General features: G+C 34.8%; 1 protein-coding gene across 1 annotated transcript; it reads right to left on the bottom strand.

The window, feature by feature from the left end:
* Positions 1-22: 22 nt before the first annotated feature.
* Positions 23-23,505, bottom strand: LOC141343958 (kinesin-associated protein 3-like). The gene is made up of 7 exons (XM_073848662.1): positions 23,242-23,505; positions 21,389-21,514; positions 19,808-19,906; positions 17,785-17,870; positions 13,071-13,236; positions 12,665-12,746; positions 23-1,206 (listed from the first exon to the last, which is right to left on the bottom strand). Exons 1-7 carry the CDS (start codon positions 23,330-23,332, stop codon positions 1,122-1,124), a joined length of 735 nt encoding a protein of 244 aa, XP_073704763.1. The 5' UTR covers positions 23,333-23,505; the 3' UTR covers positions 23-1,121.
* Positions 23,506-23,617: the final 112 nt, after the last annotated feature.

Genomic DNA, 23,617 nt, shown 5'->3' with positions numbered 1-23,617 from the left:
GAGACAATTTATCAGTGCATTGTTTTATTTCTTCTGTTTGCAGTTTGCAGGTCAATTCACATTAATTTCAAACTCACAGGATCATTATAGCAGCAAAGGCCAAGATGTTAGGAGGCACGTTTTGTTTCTGGAAATACAGAGCGGTCCTGAATTCATTCGGATAAATTAAAATTAAATTACAGTACTCGAAAATAAGACTTAAAGTGAAAGCTACATCTCTATTTTAAAACATATAATAACCAAGATAAAACATTAGGATAAAATTGTACCAGAGGCAGCATTTAGCACCTTACTTAAAGTGTTCTTAAAGACTAAATACATTTTCACAGCAATGAACCCTGGACATTATTAGGTAGTTAAATATCTCTTAGAGGGATAATGTCTACTTATATAAGCTATCTAACAGAAACACAGTATAGTTTTGTTATATGTGACTATTAGTGCAAGATATTTTAATAAAGTGAGCTGTTAATGCAGATTATGCAGTCAATGAGAACAGGATAAATCGGTTTTGGCTATTAGTTTCAGTTCAGTGACTATACCATACTTTAGAGTATTAAAGTGCACTCCCTAAAATCTTAAAAAAAAAGTATAAATAAAGATCATTCTGAAACTAAAATCTAACTATAGTTAGTCATTAGTAAGTCAGTTGTTTTATTAATGAAAGCATGAAGCAAATTAAATTGCACTCTGTTTGTGTCTTTTTAAAATCATGAGATCAAGATGTGTTAAACCCAAATTAGGTCAACTGAATATAATATTGCTAATAAATAGTAAAACATTATATAAAATAACATAAAATTACATAATGTAATAATGCTTAACGGATTATTCACATACATTCAAACAGTGAGGAAGTCAGTTTATAACTTATATAAACATATTTAAATAAAAATAGCATTTTACATTCATTTTTGAATGTACACGAGCTACTGATGTTGAACAATGAATAGTTGAAAGTTATTATAAAGCATCATGAAGCATTCTACTGGGGTTTTGCTTTTAAATCCAAGGGTGGGCTCACATTTTCTGGAAGAGATTGGTTGGTTTGCAGTGTTTGAGATTTCTAGGAGATAAAAGTGGTCTTGTTGTGAACGTTGAGAAGATGTTATGCAGCAGCTTTATCTCGCGGATCCGTAGCCATGGAAGAACGGCTCGTCAGGACGAAAGCCGTACGCAGTGGCAGGACGTCCTTCGGCTCCGTTGCTGAGGAAAAAGATGTGAGCACATGTGAGCATAAACTCTGATGATCGTGTTACCTGTTACTGTTAACATGTTACCTCTGAGAGGCACTAGATGGCCTTCTTCCATATATAAAATCAGGAGAAATGGTAGAAACATCATTCAGACTCTGTACTCTGAATATTTTATATTTATATTTATATTAATATGTGAATATATAGAAGTAAATTAGAATATATTTTATATATTTAGCCTATATTTAACCAGGCAAGTCAATTAAGAACAGGTTTTTATTTTTATAACAGTCTGGTATTGAATTTATAAATGTTAATCAGAATATATATTTAAAAAAACAGAATATATAACTGTAAATCAGAATATATAGTCTGAATATAAAAATTCAAATCTAAACATAAATGTCATGAATATATAGAAGTACATCTGAGTATATAGTTGTAAGTCTGAATATATGTAAATTGTGAATATGTAGTTATAATTTTTAAATTGTAAATCTAGAATTATAGTCAGGAAAATGAATATATATTTAATTTACATATATATATATATATATATATATATATATATATATATATATATATATATACACACACACACACACACACACACACACACACACACACACACACACACACACACACACATACTTAACTATATTGTCGAATTTACTTTTATTAAGATTTTAAAATATATATTCAGATTTACTTCAATGCATATATTCATTATTTACATTTTCTACATATTAGAATTTACATTTCTATATTCAGACTTAGAACTATATATTTAGATTTACTTCTACTCTAATTTAAGATTTGTATATTTATTTACTTCTATATATTCAGATTTCTAAAAATATATTCAGATTTACTTCTATATATTAACAATTTCCATTTCTATATTCAGACTTATAATTACATATTCAGATTTACTTCTCTATATTAAGATTTGTAGCTTTATGTTCTGATTTGCATTTATACATTCTGATTTATAAATATATATTTAGATTTACTTCTACATATTCATGATTTACATTCATATATGAAGATTTCTATCTTTATATTTTGATTTAGATTTATATATTCTGATTTATCATTTATAAATATATTCTGATTTACTTCTATATATTCAGATTTCTAAAAAAATATTCAGATTTACTTCTATATTAACAATTTACATATTTATATATTAAGACTTATAATGACATATTCAGATTTACTTCTATATATTAAGATTTGTATCTTTATGTTCTGTTTTACATTAATACATTTTCTGATTTATAAATATTAATTCAGATTTACTTCTATATATTCATGATTTACATTCATATATTAAGATTTGTATCTTTATATTCTGATTTACATTTATATATTCTGATTTATGATTTATAAATATATATATTTTTTCTTCTATATATTTAGATTTCTAAAAAACATATTCAATTACTTCTATATATTAACAAATTACATTTCTATATTTAGACTTCTAACTATACATTCAGACTTACTTCTACATATTAAGATTTGTATCTTTATATTCTGATTTACATTTATACATTCTGATTTATAAAATATATATTCAGATTTACTTCTATATATGCATGATTTGCATTCATGTTTTATGATTTGTATCTTTATATTTTGATTCGCATTTATATATTCTGATTTATAAAAATATATTCTGATTTACTTCTATATATTCAGATTTCTAAAACAATATTAACAATTTACATTTAAATATTCAGATTTACAATTATAATTATATTATATAGACGTTGTATAATAACATTTGGTGCTTCATAATTTGTATATTTTATAATGCAATTATTTAAACACATCAACACACACATACATATACATTTTATATATATATATATATATATATATGTGTGTGTGTGTGTGTGTGTGTGTGTGTGATTTCTATGAAAATCATTATCTAGCTGGCTTTTAAATACCAAGAATTACTTATGAGTTTTTAGTTTGAAGCATCAGGTGAAAGAAAACTAGCCACACAAGTAACATTTACATTTTATGCCATAGTTTTCCAGCAAAAATGTGTTTATAAATGTGCATATGAAATATTAGTGTTATAATTTTTACAGCTCTTATATTTCTGCTGCACGAACTATTATTCCTAAAAAAAGGGTTTTTATTTTCAATAAAAATAGTCATTTATATTCTCACATTCACATATAAAGAAATAAATTACTATTAAAAAACAAATAATAAAATGTATGCATTTCCGTGGTCCAAAAACAGTGGACACTTTTCAAAACCTGACACCAATAAGAATGAATCATAAAAATTAGTTAAATAAGAAGTGAACACAGAGAATATAATAAATGATCAAAACCAAGACGAGGAGTTGATAATGTGAACCAAATGCATAAATTAATTTTTCGAGTATAATACGAGTATAAAATGAAAACTGCTAACTTCCTTAAAAACATTGACCTGCTGTGAAAGATACCATAGTATGTATGGACCGCATTTTGTCCCATGTAAGGCAAGATTTTAATTCAGTGAGCTCTGCATGCCAGTGTAAACATTACCTCCTATATGAGCTTTCATACTAGTTGAACATGCATATTATTGGCCACTGACAGGGTAAAATACCGACAGTGTACACGTGATTAAAACAAACAGATTTAGAATTAACAAAATAAGCGCATAGTACTGCAGATTTAAGAGTAAAATAGCCGAGGTGTGACACGTTCCTGTCCTGCTTGCACCTCGACAGGCGTTTAACACTCATTCAAGACACACAAAGCCAAAAAAGCTCTGCGGTTCTAGAAACAAATTGTCCGTTGGCTCTGTAAGCCTCTCTCTAAACCAACAGGTTCAAGCCTACATCTTTTAAATTATGAGCTGTTTGCTTTGCCCCTATGTGCCCACATTACATTGTGTTGTTTTTTGCCTCATATGACCTCCAGTAATCAAACACAGCTCCTCTTAGCACCCCAACTCACACACTCGGCTGTCTAAAATATGTCTTTTTCCTATTGGCCTGCCAGATCTGTCAGGCTGAATTTGAACAGCGGGTAAGAGGGATTCATGCGCGGGTCGGCGCCACCTGTAGGTGCGCCGAGCCTCTGTTTTTGACTCCGACACCTAAATTTTACCTCAGCACTTGGCCTTTCCTTGAAAGCAAGAAACACAAGCTTCCAGAGTTCGGGATAATCATCTACAGAGGGGGAGCTTTTATTGCGCTGAGAATTTATAGCTGTGAGTTATCAGAGTTCATTTCACACTTCAACTTGGTATCATCACGTCATTAATTACTGGATGAGATTAACACCCAAAAATGAACTCGGTCTGATAAGAAAATGTGAATCTATTCAACGATTTATCAGCTGACCTGGCCTGCGATCCATAGCGAGCACATTCCTGTTCAATTATGAGGCAGCCTGTCACCTCTTCCTGTACGGAGCTTCAAAACAGGGCAATAAAAGCCGAGTGGGGATGGGATTGACAGCTCATAGGGAGGCAGGTCAGCCCTGACGTTCTGGGAGGGGAAACGGCCAAAGGTGGCCATAAAAAAGCCCTTTTAACCAGACATTGTTTCATAGCTCAGAAGAGTGTGTTTGCACAGGAAACGGGTCTCGGCTCTTTTATAAAAAGACGTTTCTCCTCCTTTTTTCCCCAAGTTGTTCTCCAGCCCAAGCTTTGATCTCCCGTTCCTGTCACTTCTCCGGTTACATGCCCTACCTTGGCTGTGTCAAATCAACAGCACCCCCTTTTTTCCCCCTTCCTTTGCCTGATTGCGTCTCCACATCCCTGTTTTCTATTTTCCTCCCGCGTTCTCGTCCAAGCTCCCCAAGGCTTTAGGGACACGCAGCTCCACACGGCTTGAATAAAGGCGGATTTGTCAGTCTGATGCGTGCACACAAAAGACACGCACAGAGAACTGGTTTTCCTCGGGGACATCAGAAGCCCATCTGCAGACAGTGTGTCCCGTTCGCGCTCAAGAGTGACCAGTTTTAGTTCCATTCAGCACCTCATCTGTCTTCGTTCTCAATCTCTAAGGGTGGGAATCAACAGGGGTCTGGTGATTATTATATGGGTATCTAGGACACAGTGTGATAATATTGTGTATAATTGTATTATAATTTGTGATCTTTTACTGACTTGTTGCTCTTTCATCTGTACTGGATGTTGGTACTTTAAACAATCAGCATTAAAAAACAAAAGCATTCTATATTACTAAATATTATACATAAAGGTTTGGGGTTAGTAAGTTTTTTTTTTTCAATTCAAAAATAAAGTTTACTATATAAATGTTACAGAATTAGCCAAGTTTGGGATGAAAAAAATCTAAAGTAGGTCAGTGCACTTAAATCAGAACTAGTCTCTGTGAATATTAAGCTGCAAAAGTACTATTTAAATATGAATTTTGTCTATTTTGTGTGAATGAATGGCGCAGATGCACGGTTTTGTTTACTACACATATACTGAAGCGTGTGTGACGCTTACTGTGTTTTTAGACTCTGCCGCCTTAATATATGGACACAAAAACATGAACATAATATCTAACACTGCCTTTTCTTTTGAAAAAAAACAAAAACAAAACAAAACTAAATATATATTGCCATATCATATACAAACAGAAAATATAGGGTCTTCACAGAAACCTAAATATAAGTTTGGTTTAATTTTTTAAAATTGTGACAGAAATTTGAAAAAAAAAGATAAATAAATAAAATGTAATATTAAAAAACAAATAAAATCAATTAATCTGAGATGCTTTTGATTATTACAGTTTAATGAAACCATTCAAATGGAATCCAGAAAATGAATGGAAAACAATTTGGAAATAAAAACGATTCAGAGACAAAAAAACTAAAACATATTTCATAGGGCCTTAAAAATGTAACTTGTGTTAAACTTATATTAAACTGCTATTAAATTGTGTAAGTTTTATGATTTCAATTAATTACAGACATGCTTTTTGATTAATATTTTTAATTGAACCATTAAAAAAAAAAAAGAGTAGAAAAATAAAACAGAAAAATTTAAATGGAAAAAAAAGTAATTGAAAAAACTTAAAAGAAACGTTATCGAAAAATTAAAAACGGGAATAAAAAGAAACCAGAAAAAAATTTTAATGGAAAAATGGAATTTGGCCCTATATTTGTAATCATTTCACTGTCGTCATCTGATGATTGTCATATTGCTTAGTTTTGATGATTATTCAATTTTGCCATACAAAGAATGCAAACGACTTTAGTTAAGCAACCCATCTGGATATTATTTATATATAAATTGAAGAATGAAACTGTCAGATATATTAAATGTTACAAAACTCGTGTATTAATCTCATGTACACTACCAGTCAAAAGTTTTTGAACAGTACGATTTTCAATGTTTTCTTAAAAAAGTCTTTTCTGCTCACCAAGTCTGCATTTTTTTAATCCAAAGTACAGCTAAAACAGTAACATTTAATTTTTTTTACTATTTAAATAAACTGTTCGCTGTTATATGTATATATATGTATAGTTTTTTTATGTAATTTATTTCTGTAATCAAAGCTACATTTTCAGCATCATTACTCTGAGTCTTTAGTGTCACATGATCCTTTCTGATCCATTCTGATATGATGATTTGCTGTTCAAGAAACATTTATTATTATCACTATTATTATTATTTACAGTTGAGTAATTTTTTTTCAGGATTCTTTGATGAATAGAAAGATCCAAAGATCAGCATTTATCTGAAATACACTTTTGTAACATTATACACTTTACTATTCAAGGAAGAAAATTATAGAAATTAATACTTTTATTCAGCAAGGATGCTTTAAATTGATCAAAAGTGATGATAAAGACATTTATAATGTTACAAAGGATTTCTATTTCACATAAATGCTGTTCTTCAGAACTTTCTATTCATCAAAAAAAAAAAAAAACTGAAAAAAATCTACTAATAATAAATGTTTTTGAGCAGCAAATCAGAATATTAGAATGATTTCTGAAGGATCATGTGACTGGGGTAATGATGCTAAAAAGTCAGCTTTGAAATCACAGGAATAAATTACATTTTAAAATATATCCAAATAGAATCGGTTCTTTTAAATAGTAAAAATATTTCAAAATTGTACTGCTTTTGCTGTACTTTGGATCAAATAAATGTAGGCTAAATAAATGTTGTACATCACACTGCCTGCTTGGCATACATTAACAAAATGTTGTACAACTGTATATTTCTGATACCACTGTACTATTTTTTTTAAGATATTATCAAGCTGGACTGTTAATCTAGTTAATCGAATACCTGTCTCTCAGGTCGGCACGTGAAGTAGGCCTGCATTCACACACATCGTTTCACAAGCGTCTTAAGTAAAGACTGAAACTCTATTTGATTATTATGGTAACCTCTGTCACTCAGAGCTGCCCACTCAAATTAAACCATTCATCCCAGGACCCTAATGTTGCCCCCCAACCATCAGTGTATATTTGAAATGTATCACTTTACAAAGAGCCGCTGGAGAACTCGCCCCTCCATCTGGATCCCCGCTTCTCTCCTCACCCACATGACAGCCCGGCGGCAACTCAGCACCCCAGCCGTCAGTCCGCGAAGTGCCCAAATCCCCACCCAGCCAAAACAAACAGCGCATTCTCCATACAAAGCACACGGTGCATAATAAACATGTCCAGTGAAATAGATCGCATCAAGTACGCACTATCAGGGCAAGTTTAGACTACAAGAGCAAGTATGTACTATCAGAGCTGCATATCGAACACAAGAAGGGGATCTATTTCATCACAAATCAGCTCTGAGAGTTGTGAGCACAGAATTGGATGGAGAAGTGAAATGTTATTTCATCTGTACTCATATGTGTGTGTGTGTGTGTGTTTGTAAAGGAATGTGAACAATATATTTGGCTGCATGGGACTTGAAAGGCATGTTTATTTTTGGGCCAAAAGAGTATCGTTGACAGAGAGAAAAAGAACGTCAGACAGAGCAGAGACAGAGTAATATTGCCTGGTGCTTTGTTGAATGGCTGTGATCATACTGTTCAAATGATTAAAAGTACTACTTAATGTACTACTACTACTAATAAAATTATTAAAACATAATTTTTTAAAAGAATTATTTTATAAATACACAACAGTATTTCTGAGAAAAAAACATTGTTAATTTTTTAAAATGAAAAACAATTACTTTGAGATGCTTTTGTTTATTAAAATTTAATGAAACTACTAAAATGTAATCCAGAAAATGAATAGAAAACAGAATATGGTAAAAATATAACCAAATTAAAGGGGAAAAAACTAAAACATATTTCATAGTGCCTTAAAAATGTAATTTTTGTTAAACTTTTAAGAAACTGTTGTTAAGTTGTTTGGGTTTAATGATTTCAATTAGGGCCTGTCCACACGGAGACGCGTTTCGCTGTATACGTATAAATTTTTTATCGTATTGGCGTTTCATCCACACGGATCCGGCGTTTTAGGAGACTGAATCCGCTATTTTTTGAAACCGGGTCCCAAAGTGGATAAATCTGAAAACGACACCCTCGCGGTTTCGTGTGTACAGCCAATACGTATATTTTGTGAAACGATGATGTCATCACATCACGTGTCGGCTGCGTCACACGTAACAGCAACAACAATAATGGCGGACTACATGATTGTGTTCGTGTTGCTACTAAGCCTACTAGCTTTATTACAGCAAAATCTATTGCTTCTATGCAACTGTTATGAGCAACAAGCGATAATGTTCGCATCTTCGTCTTCTTCTTCTTAGTTCGTATACAGCGCGAAAGGTTATGCGCATGCTCAAGTCTTCTTCTCCGTGTATAGCGTATCTCTATGGCAGAATTACAGCACCCCATACTGGTCTGGCATATATACTACACCGTTTTCAGTGGTTTCGTGTTTACGGAATTTTTTTTTAGAACGAGGGAAAAAAATGATCGGATAGGGAACGCACCGGCTTCGTGTGGACGGAGTCTGAATTATGCATGTTTTATTATAATTTTTAAATTAGCTATTAAAACAGAGTCTAACAAAAATGACAACTGAAAAACTGAAATAAATAATTTTTAAAAATTTATTTGGGGGAAAAAAACGGATTTCATAATGCCTTGAAAATGTAATTTTTGTTAACCTTTTAATAAACTGTTGTTAAATTGTGTTTGGGTTATATGATTTCAATTAATTATGCATGTTTTATTATAATTTTTAAATTAGCCATTAAAAAAATAATAATAAAAAAACTAAAACTGAAATAAATAAATAAAAAACTGAATTTGGGAAAAAATTAAATGGATTTCATAGTGCTTTAAAAAGTTTTGTTAAACTTTAAATAAATGGTTGTTAGATTGTGTTACGTTTTATGATTTTAATTAATTAGACATGCTTTTGATTAAAAAAAAAAAAATTGAAAAATTGAAAAATTAAAACAGGGAAAAAGGAAACCAGAAAAATTTAAACGGAAAAAAATAACGCATTTCATAGTGCCCTATATTTTTTTTATAATTTCTCTGTTGTCATCTGATGATCGACATATTGCTTCGTTTTGATGATTTTTCAATTTGAGAGTTTTTTGTTTGTTTTTTAAGAAAAATCTTAAATAAAAAAAATTTTATTCAAAAACATGGTATCATGTAAAAATAAGAACTACTGGTTTACTCGGTATTCAAAGCTGAATGAGGTTATGAATTCAAATGCCTGACTTGTACAAAATAAATTGAGAAGGACTTCATATAACATCATACATCATATGTGACCCTGGACCACAAAACCAGTCATAAGGTTAAATTTGACAAAACTGAGATTTATACATCATATGAAAGCTCAATAAATAAGCTTTCTATTGATGTATGGATTGTTAGGATAGGACAATATTTGACTGAGATACATCTATTTGAAATCAGAAATCTGAGGATGCAAAAAAATCAAAAAGACTGAGAAAATCACCTTTAAAGTTGTACAAATTAGGTTCTTAACAATGCATATTACTAATCAAAAATTACATTTTGATATGTTTACAGTAGGAATTTTACAAAAAATCTTCATGGAACATGAACTTTACTTAATTTCTTAATGATTTTTACCAATAGATTTCTATGTTTATATCGGTATTGTGCCTATTATGTGCTATTCACTTTCACTGTTGCTAAAGATATGTTACTTTGTACACTCTTCATATCAGTTTTACTCACAATTGCTGCTCTGGCAAAACATGAGGACAGTTGTGTTTTAAATCAAACACATATGTGTGAGCTTGACCTAGATGCTTCAGTGAATGATATTTCTGTAAATAAAATTATCCTGGCAAAAGATTTGCATCAAAATTTAATATGTCTGTTTTGTCTGTATCATTTGCGTGATCTTTTAAAAGGTTTTACAATTTCACAGTAAGGTGAATTTAACGTTTTCTGACGTTTCAGTGTGGATGAGAAACTTATGGAAAACGTATGAAAACGCTAATGTGTACGGAGAGCGTCCTGAAACAAAAACGCAGTTTCTGGATTCAGATTAATGTAGAGATAGGCCTTACTCACCCTCATGTCGTTACAAACCTGTATGACTTTTTTGCAACATTGAAGATACTGAGATATTAGGTTCTAATATGTAAAACATATGTTAATGTCCTTATGGTTTCGAAATCATTAATTTGTTATCAGTACAGTTGTGTTTCCACAATATAAACCTTTTAATAAATGTGGTAGTTCACTGTTCACTATGACTGCTGTAGCACTATTATTTTTGTCAGGTTTTGATCAAAAATTGAGATTGGGTTTGTCAATCCAACACTTTAATTGAGTGAGATTATTTAACAAAACGAGATAAAAAAAATGAAAGTTAACTCAATAAGGCATAACAGAATGCTTCACTAAACGGGGATTTTTTTTAGCAAATACTTTTTGTCAGATGGACATTTTCCACAAGTTGGCATGATTCTTTAGGGTCTTCATGAAATGTCTTCAACATACTTTGGTTAAAATTCCTCAAAGGTCATGCAAACCAAACCCGTTTTACCTTGTCAAAAACAGCTCTGTTCACAGTGCTCACCCATTTCGGTGCAGGTCTCTTTAAATGATAATGAGCTGCTGGCCACCCCGCCACTCTCTTCCATTTTTTTGTGTATTCGGTGGCACAATACACTTAAAAAACAAAACTAATCCAATGCGTCCTCAGTGGCTCTGATGTCAGGAGAAAATGAAGACTCTTACGTTCACTTTTACACCCAACAAAAAACCTGCATTGCTTACGAGACATTGTTATCGCTAGAACTGCTCAAGCGTGGAAAAAATGGCAGATAACGTACAACTGGCTGAGGACAGAAATATGCTAATATGGGACAGTCTGTCAGCGGTCGTGGGCGGGGTCTGAGCAATATGACATCATACTGCTCAGAAAATCAAAACAGCTCAATAATTGAGAATCTTAAGGTTTTTTGTGGTTTAAAAATAAGGAGTGAATGGATTTTTAACATTGTAGGGTGGTTGTGTTCACACACTGCTAAGACATTTATATGTAAAAGTGAATTTTGCATCCAATGCCTCTTTAATTAATTAGTATGTCATGTAAATACTAGTGGTGGGCCGTTGTCGGCGTTAACGTGCTGCATTAACGTGAGACTCTTATCGGGCGATAAAAAAAATATCGCCGTTAATCTATTCTCAAAGTTGGGTTGGGAGCTGGGTCTAAACTACGTAAGCTATGATGACTTTCACCTTGATATTTTAGCGCGGATGACGTATACCTAGCCGAATTGCACTGTAGGGGGCGAGAACGAGTCTTCAACTTCTGTGAAATGACCACATCAAATGAGACGTGCAAACATGGATGCAGCTATGAAGCCGCTTCAGGGCAGGTGCGTTGCTAGACCCTTTTTACTGGGGCAGTGAAAATCTGCTGTGCCCCAGTAAAATCTCAAGTTTGAGTTATAATTTACTTTGATAATCCCAGAGTAAAGACATTAAACTATATGCAACAACTGAATTGACGCTTCTAAAAGCAACGCAGTTTAATGGAAGACTATGCACGCAGAAATCCATGCCCGTTCGCGTCTGTGTATTTAACGGCAACGCGCACGTCGCGCAGCCTTTTGCGCAGAAGTACTTGGTTACACAAGTTTGTATAGCTAATTATGTTGTAAATGCAATTGTCAAGCAGTTTGTGATGCATTTTGGAAACAGGAGATGAGCGCCTGATCTAATGCGCCACCTGGCCCGTTCTCGAAGACTTACTTTTAGTCATTATTTGGGTAGCACACATATTCTGAATGCCTTCAGCAGAATTCAAATGAGCCATTTTAATCTAGATTAATCTAGATTAATTCCAATATTTAATCTAGATTAAAAAAATTAATCTATGCCCACCCCTAGTAAATACAAATACTTCTATTTTTTAAATTGATTGCCAGCCCTCTTATTTAAGAAAATATAGTAAAAAATATAATTTGACATATGTATTTAATGCAAGGGAAGCTGATGAGGGTAACAGCTGCTCACTCACCAGACGTTGAAGTCTCCATTCTGCGAGTGGAACTGGCTGTAGAAGTCTGGACTGAGGCCTGGCTCTGGGGCCATCATCCCGTCTGCACACACACAGAGTATAGAGCAAACAAACGTATGAGACAGCGACCCAGCAGAGCCACTTCCACCCAGCAGCTCTCCTCATTTATCTTCCTGACAGCCTCTCACTACGACAAGCCTTTGATGACACCAACTCAACGGACAATCAAGCCAAAATTCAGCATTGCAATCCCCACGCAAAAAATCTGGAAATCTAAAAGTAAGGTTTTAACTTTCCGTGTCTGTCAAGTTGTGGCACAAGATGTCAATCAAGCTGTATTAGGAGACAAGAAAACACTGACTGTCTCAGCCATGTTTTTCTGAAGGGTGTGTGTGTGGTTTCTAACCAGTGCTGTAGAAGAGATCGGGCTGCTCCAGAGCATCCGGGTCGTCGCTGTACAGGTAGGGCTCGCCGTCCTCCATCTGTCTGCTTTCCACCATCTCCAGCCACTGTGAGTTATGCCAGCGAAACTTCTCACTTTGGATCTTCTTCCCCCACTCTTCATCATACTCCTTCGTAGAACACACACAAACATGTATATTTATTCGCCTGAGATGTGTTACTACCCTCTAACCTAAATTACACCACACAGCTGTGCAAATTCATACATTTTCAAGTTGTCAAAACAGCACCGCCACTCTGTATCTCAGTGCCAGCTCTACTTGAACTCCCCACAAGAGATTTCCAATGAATATCTGAGTGAGAGGGTCTCAAACACTGTCACGCCTGGCAATCTAACATTCACCGTTGCACAGACTTCTAACACCGTCCGGACCCTCCGCAGCAGATATATTTCATCCCACAATGAGGGCTTCTGTCTGAGCAGGGTTTTCCCTATAGGCTGTGGCTACTGATGGTGCCACAGAGAAACAGAGCTCTGGTTGAATCCAGTGAGTTCAGTGATTAAAGGTGCAGAGCCCACAGACTGGGTGGAGTGCCACACACAACACACACTTCACCCACAGCCGTCCGCTTTCTGCCCAGCCTGCACTTTTTGGGCGAGATGAGGAATCAGTTGATTTTGTGTTATTGGATTCATTTGCCAACGCATGTCAAGAGTGTCTACATCAGTCTACTTCAATCTTCATAAACCTCTTCTAATGAATCAGTGCTGATCTAGTGTTTGTCTGAGGGAAGTGTGTTTACATAATTGTCCCTCACTTATTTAAGTACATAAACAATATAAATCAATCAAATCACATACAGTACTGCTCAGAAGTTTGGGGTTTTTATCTTTTTGAAAGAAGTTTCTTTGAAAAAATACAGTGATATTGTACAATTTTATTATAGTTTAAAGGGATAATTGATCCAAATATGAAAAAACTGTCATTAATTACTCACCCTCATGTCGTTTCAGACATTCATTCATCATTGGAATACAAATTAATACAAAAAGATATTTTTGATAAAAATCCAAAAGCTTTCTGACCCTGCAAAGACAGCAACGGAACTGCTACTCTTGTGAACACTTGTCGACTGACATAGAAAAGAGGAAATTATTACATAAAGTCAATATTTTTGTTTTCTTTGCGCACTAAAAGTATTCTTGTAGCTTCATAACCTTACGGTCGAACCGCTGATGTCATATGGACTATTTTAATAATGCCCTTGACTAAAGATTTTTCTGGTTGACTATTAGTCACACGTCTATTGATAAACCATACAATTAATAATAATGAGCCTTCAATTGCCTACATAGCCTATAAGTGCATGCAAAAAAAGCTTGACACAGTGAAGCTTTTTTCGGCAAGCACTTATAGGTTATGTATAAGCCTATTGATAAACTAGTGCTTTTTTTTGTTTTCGGCTTAAGAGATGAATTTGTTGGCACTGACTTGTTATCTCCACAGTAATGGATGCGCCTATATGCATGTTTCATACGAGTTACATAATCAGAGAATATTTGTTTTCTATTTGAATTGGTTCATTTAAAAGTAGACATTTCACTCTCTCTATATATATTTTTCATGTCTGTAAGGCAAGTATACACAGAGTTTCTGTCCTTCACGGACTGCGTGACTTCGCCATTTCCTGTGTATTTTTTTTTTCTGCGACTAAGCGAAAATTTTGGTCGACCAACACCAGTTATGCTTTGTTTTCTTGGCAGATGATTACAGCATTTCACTAGATTTGTAGTGAGACACATTTTTTTAAGTCTGTTTTCACTGAAGCTGGAGATTTTCGTCAAAATAAAAGCTTACTGACATTTCTATCAAAATAAAAGCTTAAAAGTGCAATATGAATTGCTGACAGCTAGCGGTTTAAATGGGTAACGTTACTGCAGTCCAAATTCAAAATATCTCTTTCAAGTTTAGAAATTAGGAATCATACCTATGAAATATTCATTCTCATTTATTTTACAGTGCAATTGTTTTACAATATATGGATATTACTGTCATAGGGGTAACAATAGTATAAAATTGTTATTATTATTATTATAATAGTCTTTGTTCGGCTTCCTAAAACACCAGTGTGAATGTAATTTAGACTGAGACAGTATATCACAAATAAAGGGTTGGGTCCCTTTTAAAGTTCAGGTACTAGTCAATTGACTGACTTTTTTCTGACTAAGTTTTCTTTAAGAACATGTGCTGAAGCTCTTCATTTGGAACTCTCAAAGTGCATTATATAGAATAATTTAACTTTAAAATGTACAAAATGTTTTTTTTTTCCAAGTCTTCATTTGTCTTTTTTTTTTTTTTTAAATAATGCATATCGCATTGTGAGATTTTAATATTGTTACATCCCTACTAAATGGTAAAGAAAATGAATTAATTTGTTACACTCTCACGGAGCAGCCAGGAAGCACGTCTTGCATCTTTTGCACAAAGCTCACCCCATAAATAAAAACTGTAAAGTTAAACCATCTCTGCTGACTGCTGAAGTATTTATCATACTCATATTAACTGAGGTTGAGATTTTTTTTTAATTAGCTCTGTACTCTGAGGCAACAGAAGGGTGCAGGGTGCAGAAGGGGGCCTGCTGGAGCTCAGAGCTCAAGGCCAGCTCTCTGTCCCAGGGACTAAAGGCCCACAGAGGCATCCTGCCGCCGCCTGCTCCGCTGAATGAAAATATGGATTAATCAGCCGAGGCCCCCTGTGGCAGAACCTGAGTAAATAAGCCCTGTTTCTCTTTTCTCTGCTCTGTCCATTCATCATGTGGACAGCAACGCAGAGCTGCGCGGGAGCCCGGGGCCAGAAGCCTAATGCAAAGCCCAAAGGGCCAGTGAGAGTACACACTCACACAAACCTGCACCCACGATTAAAGGAATCGCTCACTCAAAAATGAGCATTCTATCTTCTGGGCCTTGAACGTGTCAGTTGCGTTGCAGTCTATGCAGGGTCAGAAAGCTCTCGGATTTCATTAAAAAAATCTTCAAATGTGTTCAGAAGATGAATGAAGGTCTTACGGGTTTGCAAACGACATGATGGTGAGTAAATAATGACAGAATTTTCATTTTTGTGTGAACCATTTAATGAGTTTAAGCAAGGCTTTTAATATCAAATTAATCAGTTCGACAGTCCACTTTAGACATTCTACTAACTATAAGTAACTTTACAACTACATGTCAATGTCAAAGTGACTTAAGTGTCTCAATGTCAAAGTAGACAGAACAATGTCTAAAGTGGACTATTGAAATAAAGAGTACCTACCAAGATAATATGAGTTAATCACTTAATTAAGTTTGAGATTGCAAATAAACTTTATAAAACTTTAACTTGTTTATAAAACTTCCTGTGAAATTACCTTTAAGGGCTAGTTTACCCAAAAATGAAAATTTGATGTTTATCTGCTTACTCCCAGGGCATCAAAAATGAAGGTGACTTTGTTTCTTCAGTAGAACACAAACAAAGATTTTTAACTCAAACCGTTGCAGTCTGTCAGTCATATAATGGCAGTCAATGGGACCCACGGCTTTGAGAGTCAAAAAAATATACACAGACAAAACCAAATTAAACCCAGTGGCTCGTGATGATACATTGAGGTCTTAACACACAAACAAAAAAATTAAACCGTATTTATATAATTTTTTACCTCTGATCCACTCACGAGCTGCAGGGTTTCATTTAGTTTTATCTGTGTATGTTTTCTGACTCTTAAAGCTGTGGATCCCATTGACTGCCATTATATGACTGCAACAGTTTGAGTTTAAAAACTTTGTTTGTGTTTTACTGAAGAAACAATGTTACCTACATCTTGGATACCCGGGAGGTAAGCAGATAAACATAAAATTTTCATTTTGGGGTGAGCTATCCCTTTAAGCAGAAAAAGTATGTAAAATGTAAATCTGCATACTTGATACCGACGTCAAACATGTCAGTCTGCAGAGCCAGAGCTATACATCTGCACTTTCTCTGTCACCACGGATACAAACCAGATCCCACACGCACGCTTTCATGTGGCCGAGGCTTAACGAGCGGGCTAATAAAGTGAATGAAACACTTCCCCAAACAAACCTGCCTCTCAAGAGTTCACCACCAATTACTGCTATCTAATGTCAGTGAGTGGGCATTAACTGCGGAGATTTTATCGGCACTGTAAACACACATGGTCAGCGTTGAGCAAAAACACACACACACACACACACACACACACACACACACACACACACACACACACACACACACACACACCCACACACACACACACACACACACACACACACACACACACATGTTGGGTTTACATGTTTTATGGGGACATTCCATAGGCATAATGGTTTTTATACTGTACAAACCGTACTTTCTATGGCCCTACACCTACCCTACACCTAAACCTAGCCCTCACAGGAGATTGTGCACACTTTTACTTCGTCAAAAAAACTCATTGTGCATGATTTATAAGCCTGCTTCCTCATGGGGACCTGAGAAATGTCCCCACAAGGTCAAAATCTACTGGTATTCCTATCCTTGTGGGGACATTTGGTCCCCACAACGTGATGAATACCAGGTGCACACATACACACACACACACACACACACACACACACACACACACACACACATGTCTGATTTGGATTTGAGTGCACATATGTAATAGGGTATTTTGTGAATACTTACAGCGATAATGTCCAGAGTGTTGTCACAAACCTGCCGGATCTCCACATTTTTGTCGTGCATAAGGTCGATGAGGTAGGCTGGGGCCTCTTTAAGATATGGTTAAGGAGTTCACAGTTCATTGATAATAAAAGTCTAAAAACTGCTGTATCTCAATTACCATAATTACAATTTTTAATCAGTGCAAAAATATTCACGTCTTCATCAAAGAAATGTCTTGATATTTTATCATGCCATGTAAATATCTTTATGCACATTTTTACATTTGTGACTCTGGATCACAAAACCAGTCATAAGGGTCAATTTTTTTGATATTCATTTGAATAAACAAGCTTTCTATTGATGTATGGTTTGTTAGGATAGGACAATATTTGGCTGAGATAGAACTATTTGAAAATCTGGAATCTGAGGGTGTTAAATAAATCTAAATATTGAGAAAATCACCTTTAAAGTTATCCTAATGTTCTTAGTAATGCATATTACTAATCAAAAATTAAGTTTTGATGTATTTATGGTAGGAAATGTACTAAATATCTTCATGGAACATGATCTTTACTTAATATGCTAATTATTTTTGCCATAAAAGAAAAATTAATCATTTCGACCAATACAATGTATTTTTGGCAACTGCTACAAATATACCCAACGTAAGGTTTTGTGGTCCAGGGTCACATTTTATTATAGCCAGTGATTCCTAGTACGCCATCATCATTTATAAATATTTAGTAGGCGCTCTTAAAGGGACAGTTCACCCAAAAATGCAAATTCTGTCATTAATTACTCAACCTCACATCGTTCCAAACGAAGGTCCATAAGACCCTAATTCATCTTCAGAACACAAATTTAGAATTTTTTTGATGATATTTTTGAATCCAATAGATTTCTGACCCTGCATAGACAGCAATGCAACTGATAAAATAGTTCATGTGACATAATAGTCCAAATATATCTAAAATAGTCCAAAATATCTTAATTTGTGTTCTGAGGATGATGTCTTACGGGTTTGGAACAACATGAGGGTGAGTAAATAATGACAGTATTTTCATTTTTTGTTTTAATGTAGAGATAATAGGATTAGTAGTGAAGTACCTATTTGGGCCATTTTTGCAATACAATCTATACAAAATAGTTGGTTTTAAAAAGAACAACTGAGTATAAGAGTGAGAACAGCTCAACAGCTGTAAAATTGCCATCATATGATTAGAATCATTTCAAGTAAAATCTGGCAAATATCTTATATTGAAGTTGAGGTCTTCAATTTTGTGGTGTTGGTTTTTAGACTTCTAAAAAACCACATAAAAATGGCCTTTGTCTGTGTTTGAATCCCATTGGTCTGGTCTTTGGCGGTCTGATATTGGTCTGGATGTAGGTCTACCTCAAAGGCATTAGAGTATTGTACTGCAAAATGTTTTGTCAGGAACCATTAAAAATTGCTTCATGGTGTAACATTAAAAATATTATTTAGTATGTCTGAATCAATATCCTTAAATGTGACCCTGGACCACAAAACCAGTCACAAATCCAGGATATTAAGTAAAGGCCATGTTCCATGAAAATATTCCTACCCTAAATAAATAAAAACTTAATTTTTGATAAGTAATATGCATTGCTAAGGACTTCATTTGGACAACTTTAAAGGAGATTGACTTAATATTTAGATGTTTTGGCACCCTCAGATTCCAGATTTTCAAATAGTTGTATCTCGGCCAAATATCTTAACAAACCATACATCAATGGAAAGCTTATTTATTATAGTATTATTATAGTATAAATCTCAATAACTCAAAGACCCTTACCACTGGTTTTGTGGTCCAGGGTCACAAATAGATCCGTTTTGCAGACAAATCAGTTTTTTACATTCTCCTTCTCTCTAGATGTGAAAATAACCATGCATTCTCACATTTATGCAATATTATAGATTGAAGAACCTAGAGTGTCAATGAACCAGGCCAAACAGCTGTCAAAGACCATCTGTACAGATAAACATGGCCATACACGGAAAAGCAATTTATTATAACAAGGATACGAGTGTCCTTAATGATGACATCTCTGGTGGCCTGGTGGAAGACCATCTGGTAGAAGACGTAGATGATCTGACACACAAATTCATCGTCTTCCTGTTGAGCTGGTAACAGCAACACAAGCAGATTAAGAACATTACTTTGACCTCACGAAATAAAGTTTTTTGCTTTGTATGAAGGATTGGACCAACAATATTTCCTCACGGACATAAAGGTGCAATCGTTTCCTTATTACGAGAATATCTGCACATCAGCATTAAGCTGAAACGCAATACGGCAAAGCAACAAACACGCACACTTTAGTGCAGCTGTGCAGGCATTTCCTATCCGATGGTGCCTGTTCATGCGAGCTGACATTCAAAACCTCCTTCGGTGGATCATGTTTATGTATGAAGGCTCTCGTGAGAAGCCGCCATTTGGGGAAAGTATCAACTTTTCCTCTGAAATGATAGCGAAAGCTCCTATGGAGAACTGTGCGGTTGTAGCCGCCCCCTCCTAACTTTAATAAAAGCTTTTATTTCAATTTTGATCTGGCTCAGAACGCTCTCGTCCCCTGGGACCGAAATTCCTCCAGAAGAATGATAGCAAAGAGACTAGCTGCTCCATGGGACCAGAAACTGAATACCACTACAGCAAGGAGCTGCACAAGCTTTGCACAAGCTACAAATAACATCACAGAGAACATGTCAGCGCCTCTTCAGATGAGAAAGAGCCAGTGAACGAGTATACGAACACAAGTGCTGAAACGTTATGTATACATAAAACAATACCCAAGCATCTGTCAATGCAGCGCTGCCACATAATGCTTATCGTGGGGAAAACAACTGTCAGATTTGTTATTGCATTGTTGTGATCAAAGTTATAAAATATTATATGGTATGTAGTGCAAAAACACTTCAGATGTTGAATTTCATGTAATTGAGACCATTGTTTCTGGAGTCGGGACAAAACGGCCAATTCCAAAAAAGGAAGTTTCTTTTCTTTTTCTGTTTGAGAGGAGCTGTGTATGTTAAGACGGTCGCTATCTTGGCCCTCCACCTCTTTGGCCCCTTAAACATTTCTTCTTTTCATGGCCCCGCCATCAGGCATTTATTGAAATGAGGGCTCACATTGAGCAGAACCAGCAAATGTGATGCATGCCATGAACCTGGTGCTTTCCTGTTCCTGAAAACACTGTCACTTCCCAGCACTTAATGCACAAAGCGAGAACCAGCCCTCTGCGTCCCACGCAGATATGGGCTGTTTATTTATTCTAATTTATTCTAATTTAATATTAGTTTAGTCTAAATAAACTCTTCAAAACTAATTTCATCAGATCACATTAGGGAAGACAAAGCATGCCAAATTGAAATCTGGTACTTGAGTGGCTACAGACACGCAAAGCAGGGGGGCAGCTGTTGCGATTCGGCCAAACAAAAGTAGAAATCAAAACAGCATTGATCTTTTCTTCTGGAATTTATTTTTATGGCTAGCGATAATGAAAAAGATTTTATGTTGAGAGGGCTTGGAGATCCGTTTGTTTCTTTAAGCACTATTTCTCTGGCTCAATGTTAATAAATGAGTGTGAATGTTGGCAGCGTGCTTACCATTTAGCAGCTCAATAAGGGCAGGAATGATGCCTGACTTAGCCAGCATGACGGCACAGGAGTCGTCCATTGACACAGTACCGATCATGATCACCACCTCCAGGATCAGGTCATCCTCTGCTGAGCCTGAAACACAGAGGTCAAAGGTCAACTCTGGTTTTGCCTAATGAAAAATGGTATTTCATGCTACTTCAAAAAGGAATGCCAATGGATGACTTTGCAAAAATGTTTTTGTTAAAAGGATAGTTTACCCAAAAATTAAAAGGACTGCATGATTTACTCACCCTCAAGTCATCCTAGGTGTATATGACTTTCTTCTTTCAAATGAATCCAATCTAAGTTACATTAAAAATGTCCTGACTTTTCCAAACTATATAATGGCAGTGAATGGGTGTTGAGATTTTGAAGTCCTATAAAGTGCATCCATCCATCATAAAAAGTGCTCCGAATGAATCCAGGGGCTTAATAAAGGCCTTCTGAAGTGAATCAATTTGTTTGTGTATAAAAAATATCCATATTTAAACTTTATAAACCTTAATATCTAGTTTCCGCTAACTTGTATGCGAGTTCACGAGAACGATCCAGCCAATGACGTAGGATGTAGGCACAGCATAAACTCAAATGAGAAGTGATGAACGTGGAAGCGCAGCAGAGAGAGCAAAACAAAACACCAGTCACGAATCAGAAGTACAAAATGAGGATTTGTAAAGAAAAATGTCAGAGGATTTTGATAAAAGCCAAGAGGAGACTGTTTTTCCTTTGCTGTAAAAAAAAAAACTTGGTTCTCGCAAGGCTAGCATATTCTCACCGGAGCTTACGCTACATCATCCGCATTACGGCAGTTAACGGAATCTAAAGAACAAAAACACAGATTCATTCAGAAGAAGGACTTTATTAACCCCAGAGCCATGTGGAGTACTTTTTTATGATTGATAGATGCACTTTATTTGACTTTAAAATCTTAACAGCCATTCGCTGCCATTATAAAGCTTGGGAGAGCCAGGACATTTTTAATATAACTCCGATTGCATTCATCTGAAAGAAAAAAGGTATATACTCCTAGGATGGCTTGAGGAAGAGTAAATCATGGGGTAATTTTCATTTTCCAGTAAACTATCCCTTTAATTTGTATCATTTAATTGTGAAAAATAAAGTAAGCTGATGTCAGAAGTTTGACCTTTTTTTTTTTTACACAAGATTGGATTACAAGATGAACAAAATTATAATATTTATTTTTAGGATTATAAGCAGATGTCTCTCATAAATGTGAGGTAAGTGGTGTTGCACAATGTACTACACTGCAGATACACAGTCAAACCTAAAATTATTCAGACACTAGATATAATTTTTGGATATTTTTTTTACTAGTGGGTGCAGGACACTATAGTTAATTTATGTAAGTGAGGATAGCAAAATAAATTAAACTGTGACATATTATACCTTCATACAGTGGACTACCAGTAAAACTGATACAAATTTGGGACCAAAAATTTGATTTGACACTTTGAGCTGACCATGTTTTGTTCCATAATTTTTCCTTCAGTTTAACTCTATAGAGTTTTTGTCATATATTATTACCATTTTCTATAGCGACAAAATAGGATGTAGTATAAAGTATATGAATCATTTAATTTCATAATCATTTGAAAAACAACAGGACCTAATGAACAGGCAAAAGGTCATGAAAAATGAAAAAACTAACACCCTGATGTCAATAAAAAGGCCCAATGACACATTATGCATCAACTACTCATAAAGTGTAGCACTGTACTGTATGTAGCAGGCTGTATATTAGCTTTCCATTACAAATATGCCCTGAAACACCTACACAAACAGGTATAGATAAGCTTTACCAGGTTTGAGGTGGTCTTTGAGGTAGGGCACCAGGTTGTACTCTTTCAGTAGAAGCTCCCAGTCCAGGTCAGGTATGGTGAGGTTTGCCATTGTACCCAAGCACTCGATAACAAACTCTTCATCGCCCTCCTGCTTGATCTGAGCTGCCAGATCTCCCACATAGTCCTGAAGGGTAAATGATAAAATATGTTTAGGTATTAATTTAGCACAGTAATTCCCACTCTGTAAGACACTTAAGGTTTCAATTTTGCTTCATGAAATAATTTTAAGTATCATTTACCATTCACAGTATGTATTGTTTTTAGTTGTAAAGTGAATGCTTAATAGTAAAGGTCAACACAACAATGATAAATTAGGTTTTCAATAAAATGTGTA

Source organism: Garra rufa, chromosome 10 (genome assembly GCF_049309525.1).
Source record: "Garra rufa chromosome 10, GarRuf1.0, whole genome shotgun sequence".
In the NCBI taxonomy this organism is placed as follows: Eukaryota; Metazoa; Chordata; class Actinopteri; order Cypriniformes; family Cyprinidae; genus Garra; species Garra rufa.
Note: the sequence above shows the minus strand (reverse complement) of the source record. Positions and strands in the feature narration are given on the sequence as shown.

What these genes read in the sequence shown, in the direction of transcription:
- LOC141343958 (XM_073848662.1), bottom strand. Translation starts at nt 23,332, where the DNA reads ATGGCAAACCTCACCATACCTGACCTGGACTGGGAGCTTCTACTGAAA. An exon ending in CCTTATTGAGCTGCTAAATG is followed by an intron (nt 19,907 to 21,388) that starts GTAAGCACGCTG and finishes TGCTGTTACCAG; the next exon opens with CTCAACAGGAAGACGATGAA. An exon ending in AATGGAGACTTCAACGTCTG is followed by an intron (nt 1,207 to 12,664) that starts GTGAGTGAGCAG and finishes CTTTTTCCTCAG; the next exon opens with CAACGGAGCCGAAGGACGTC.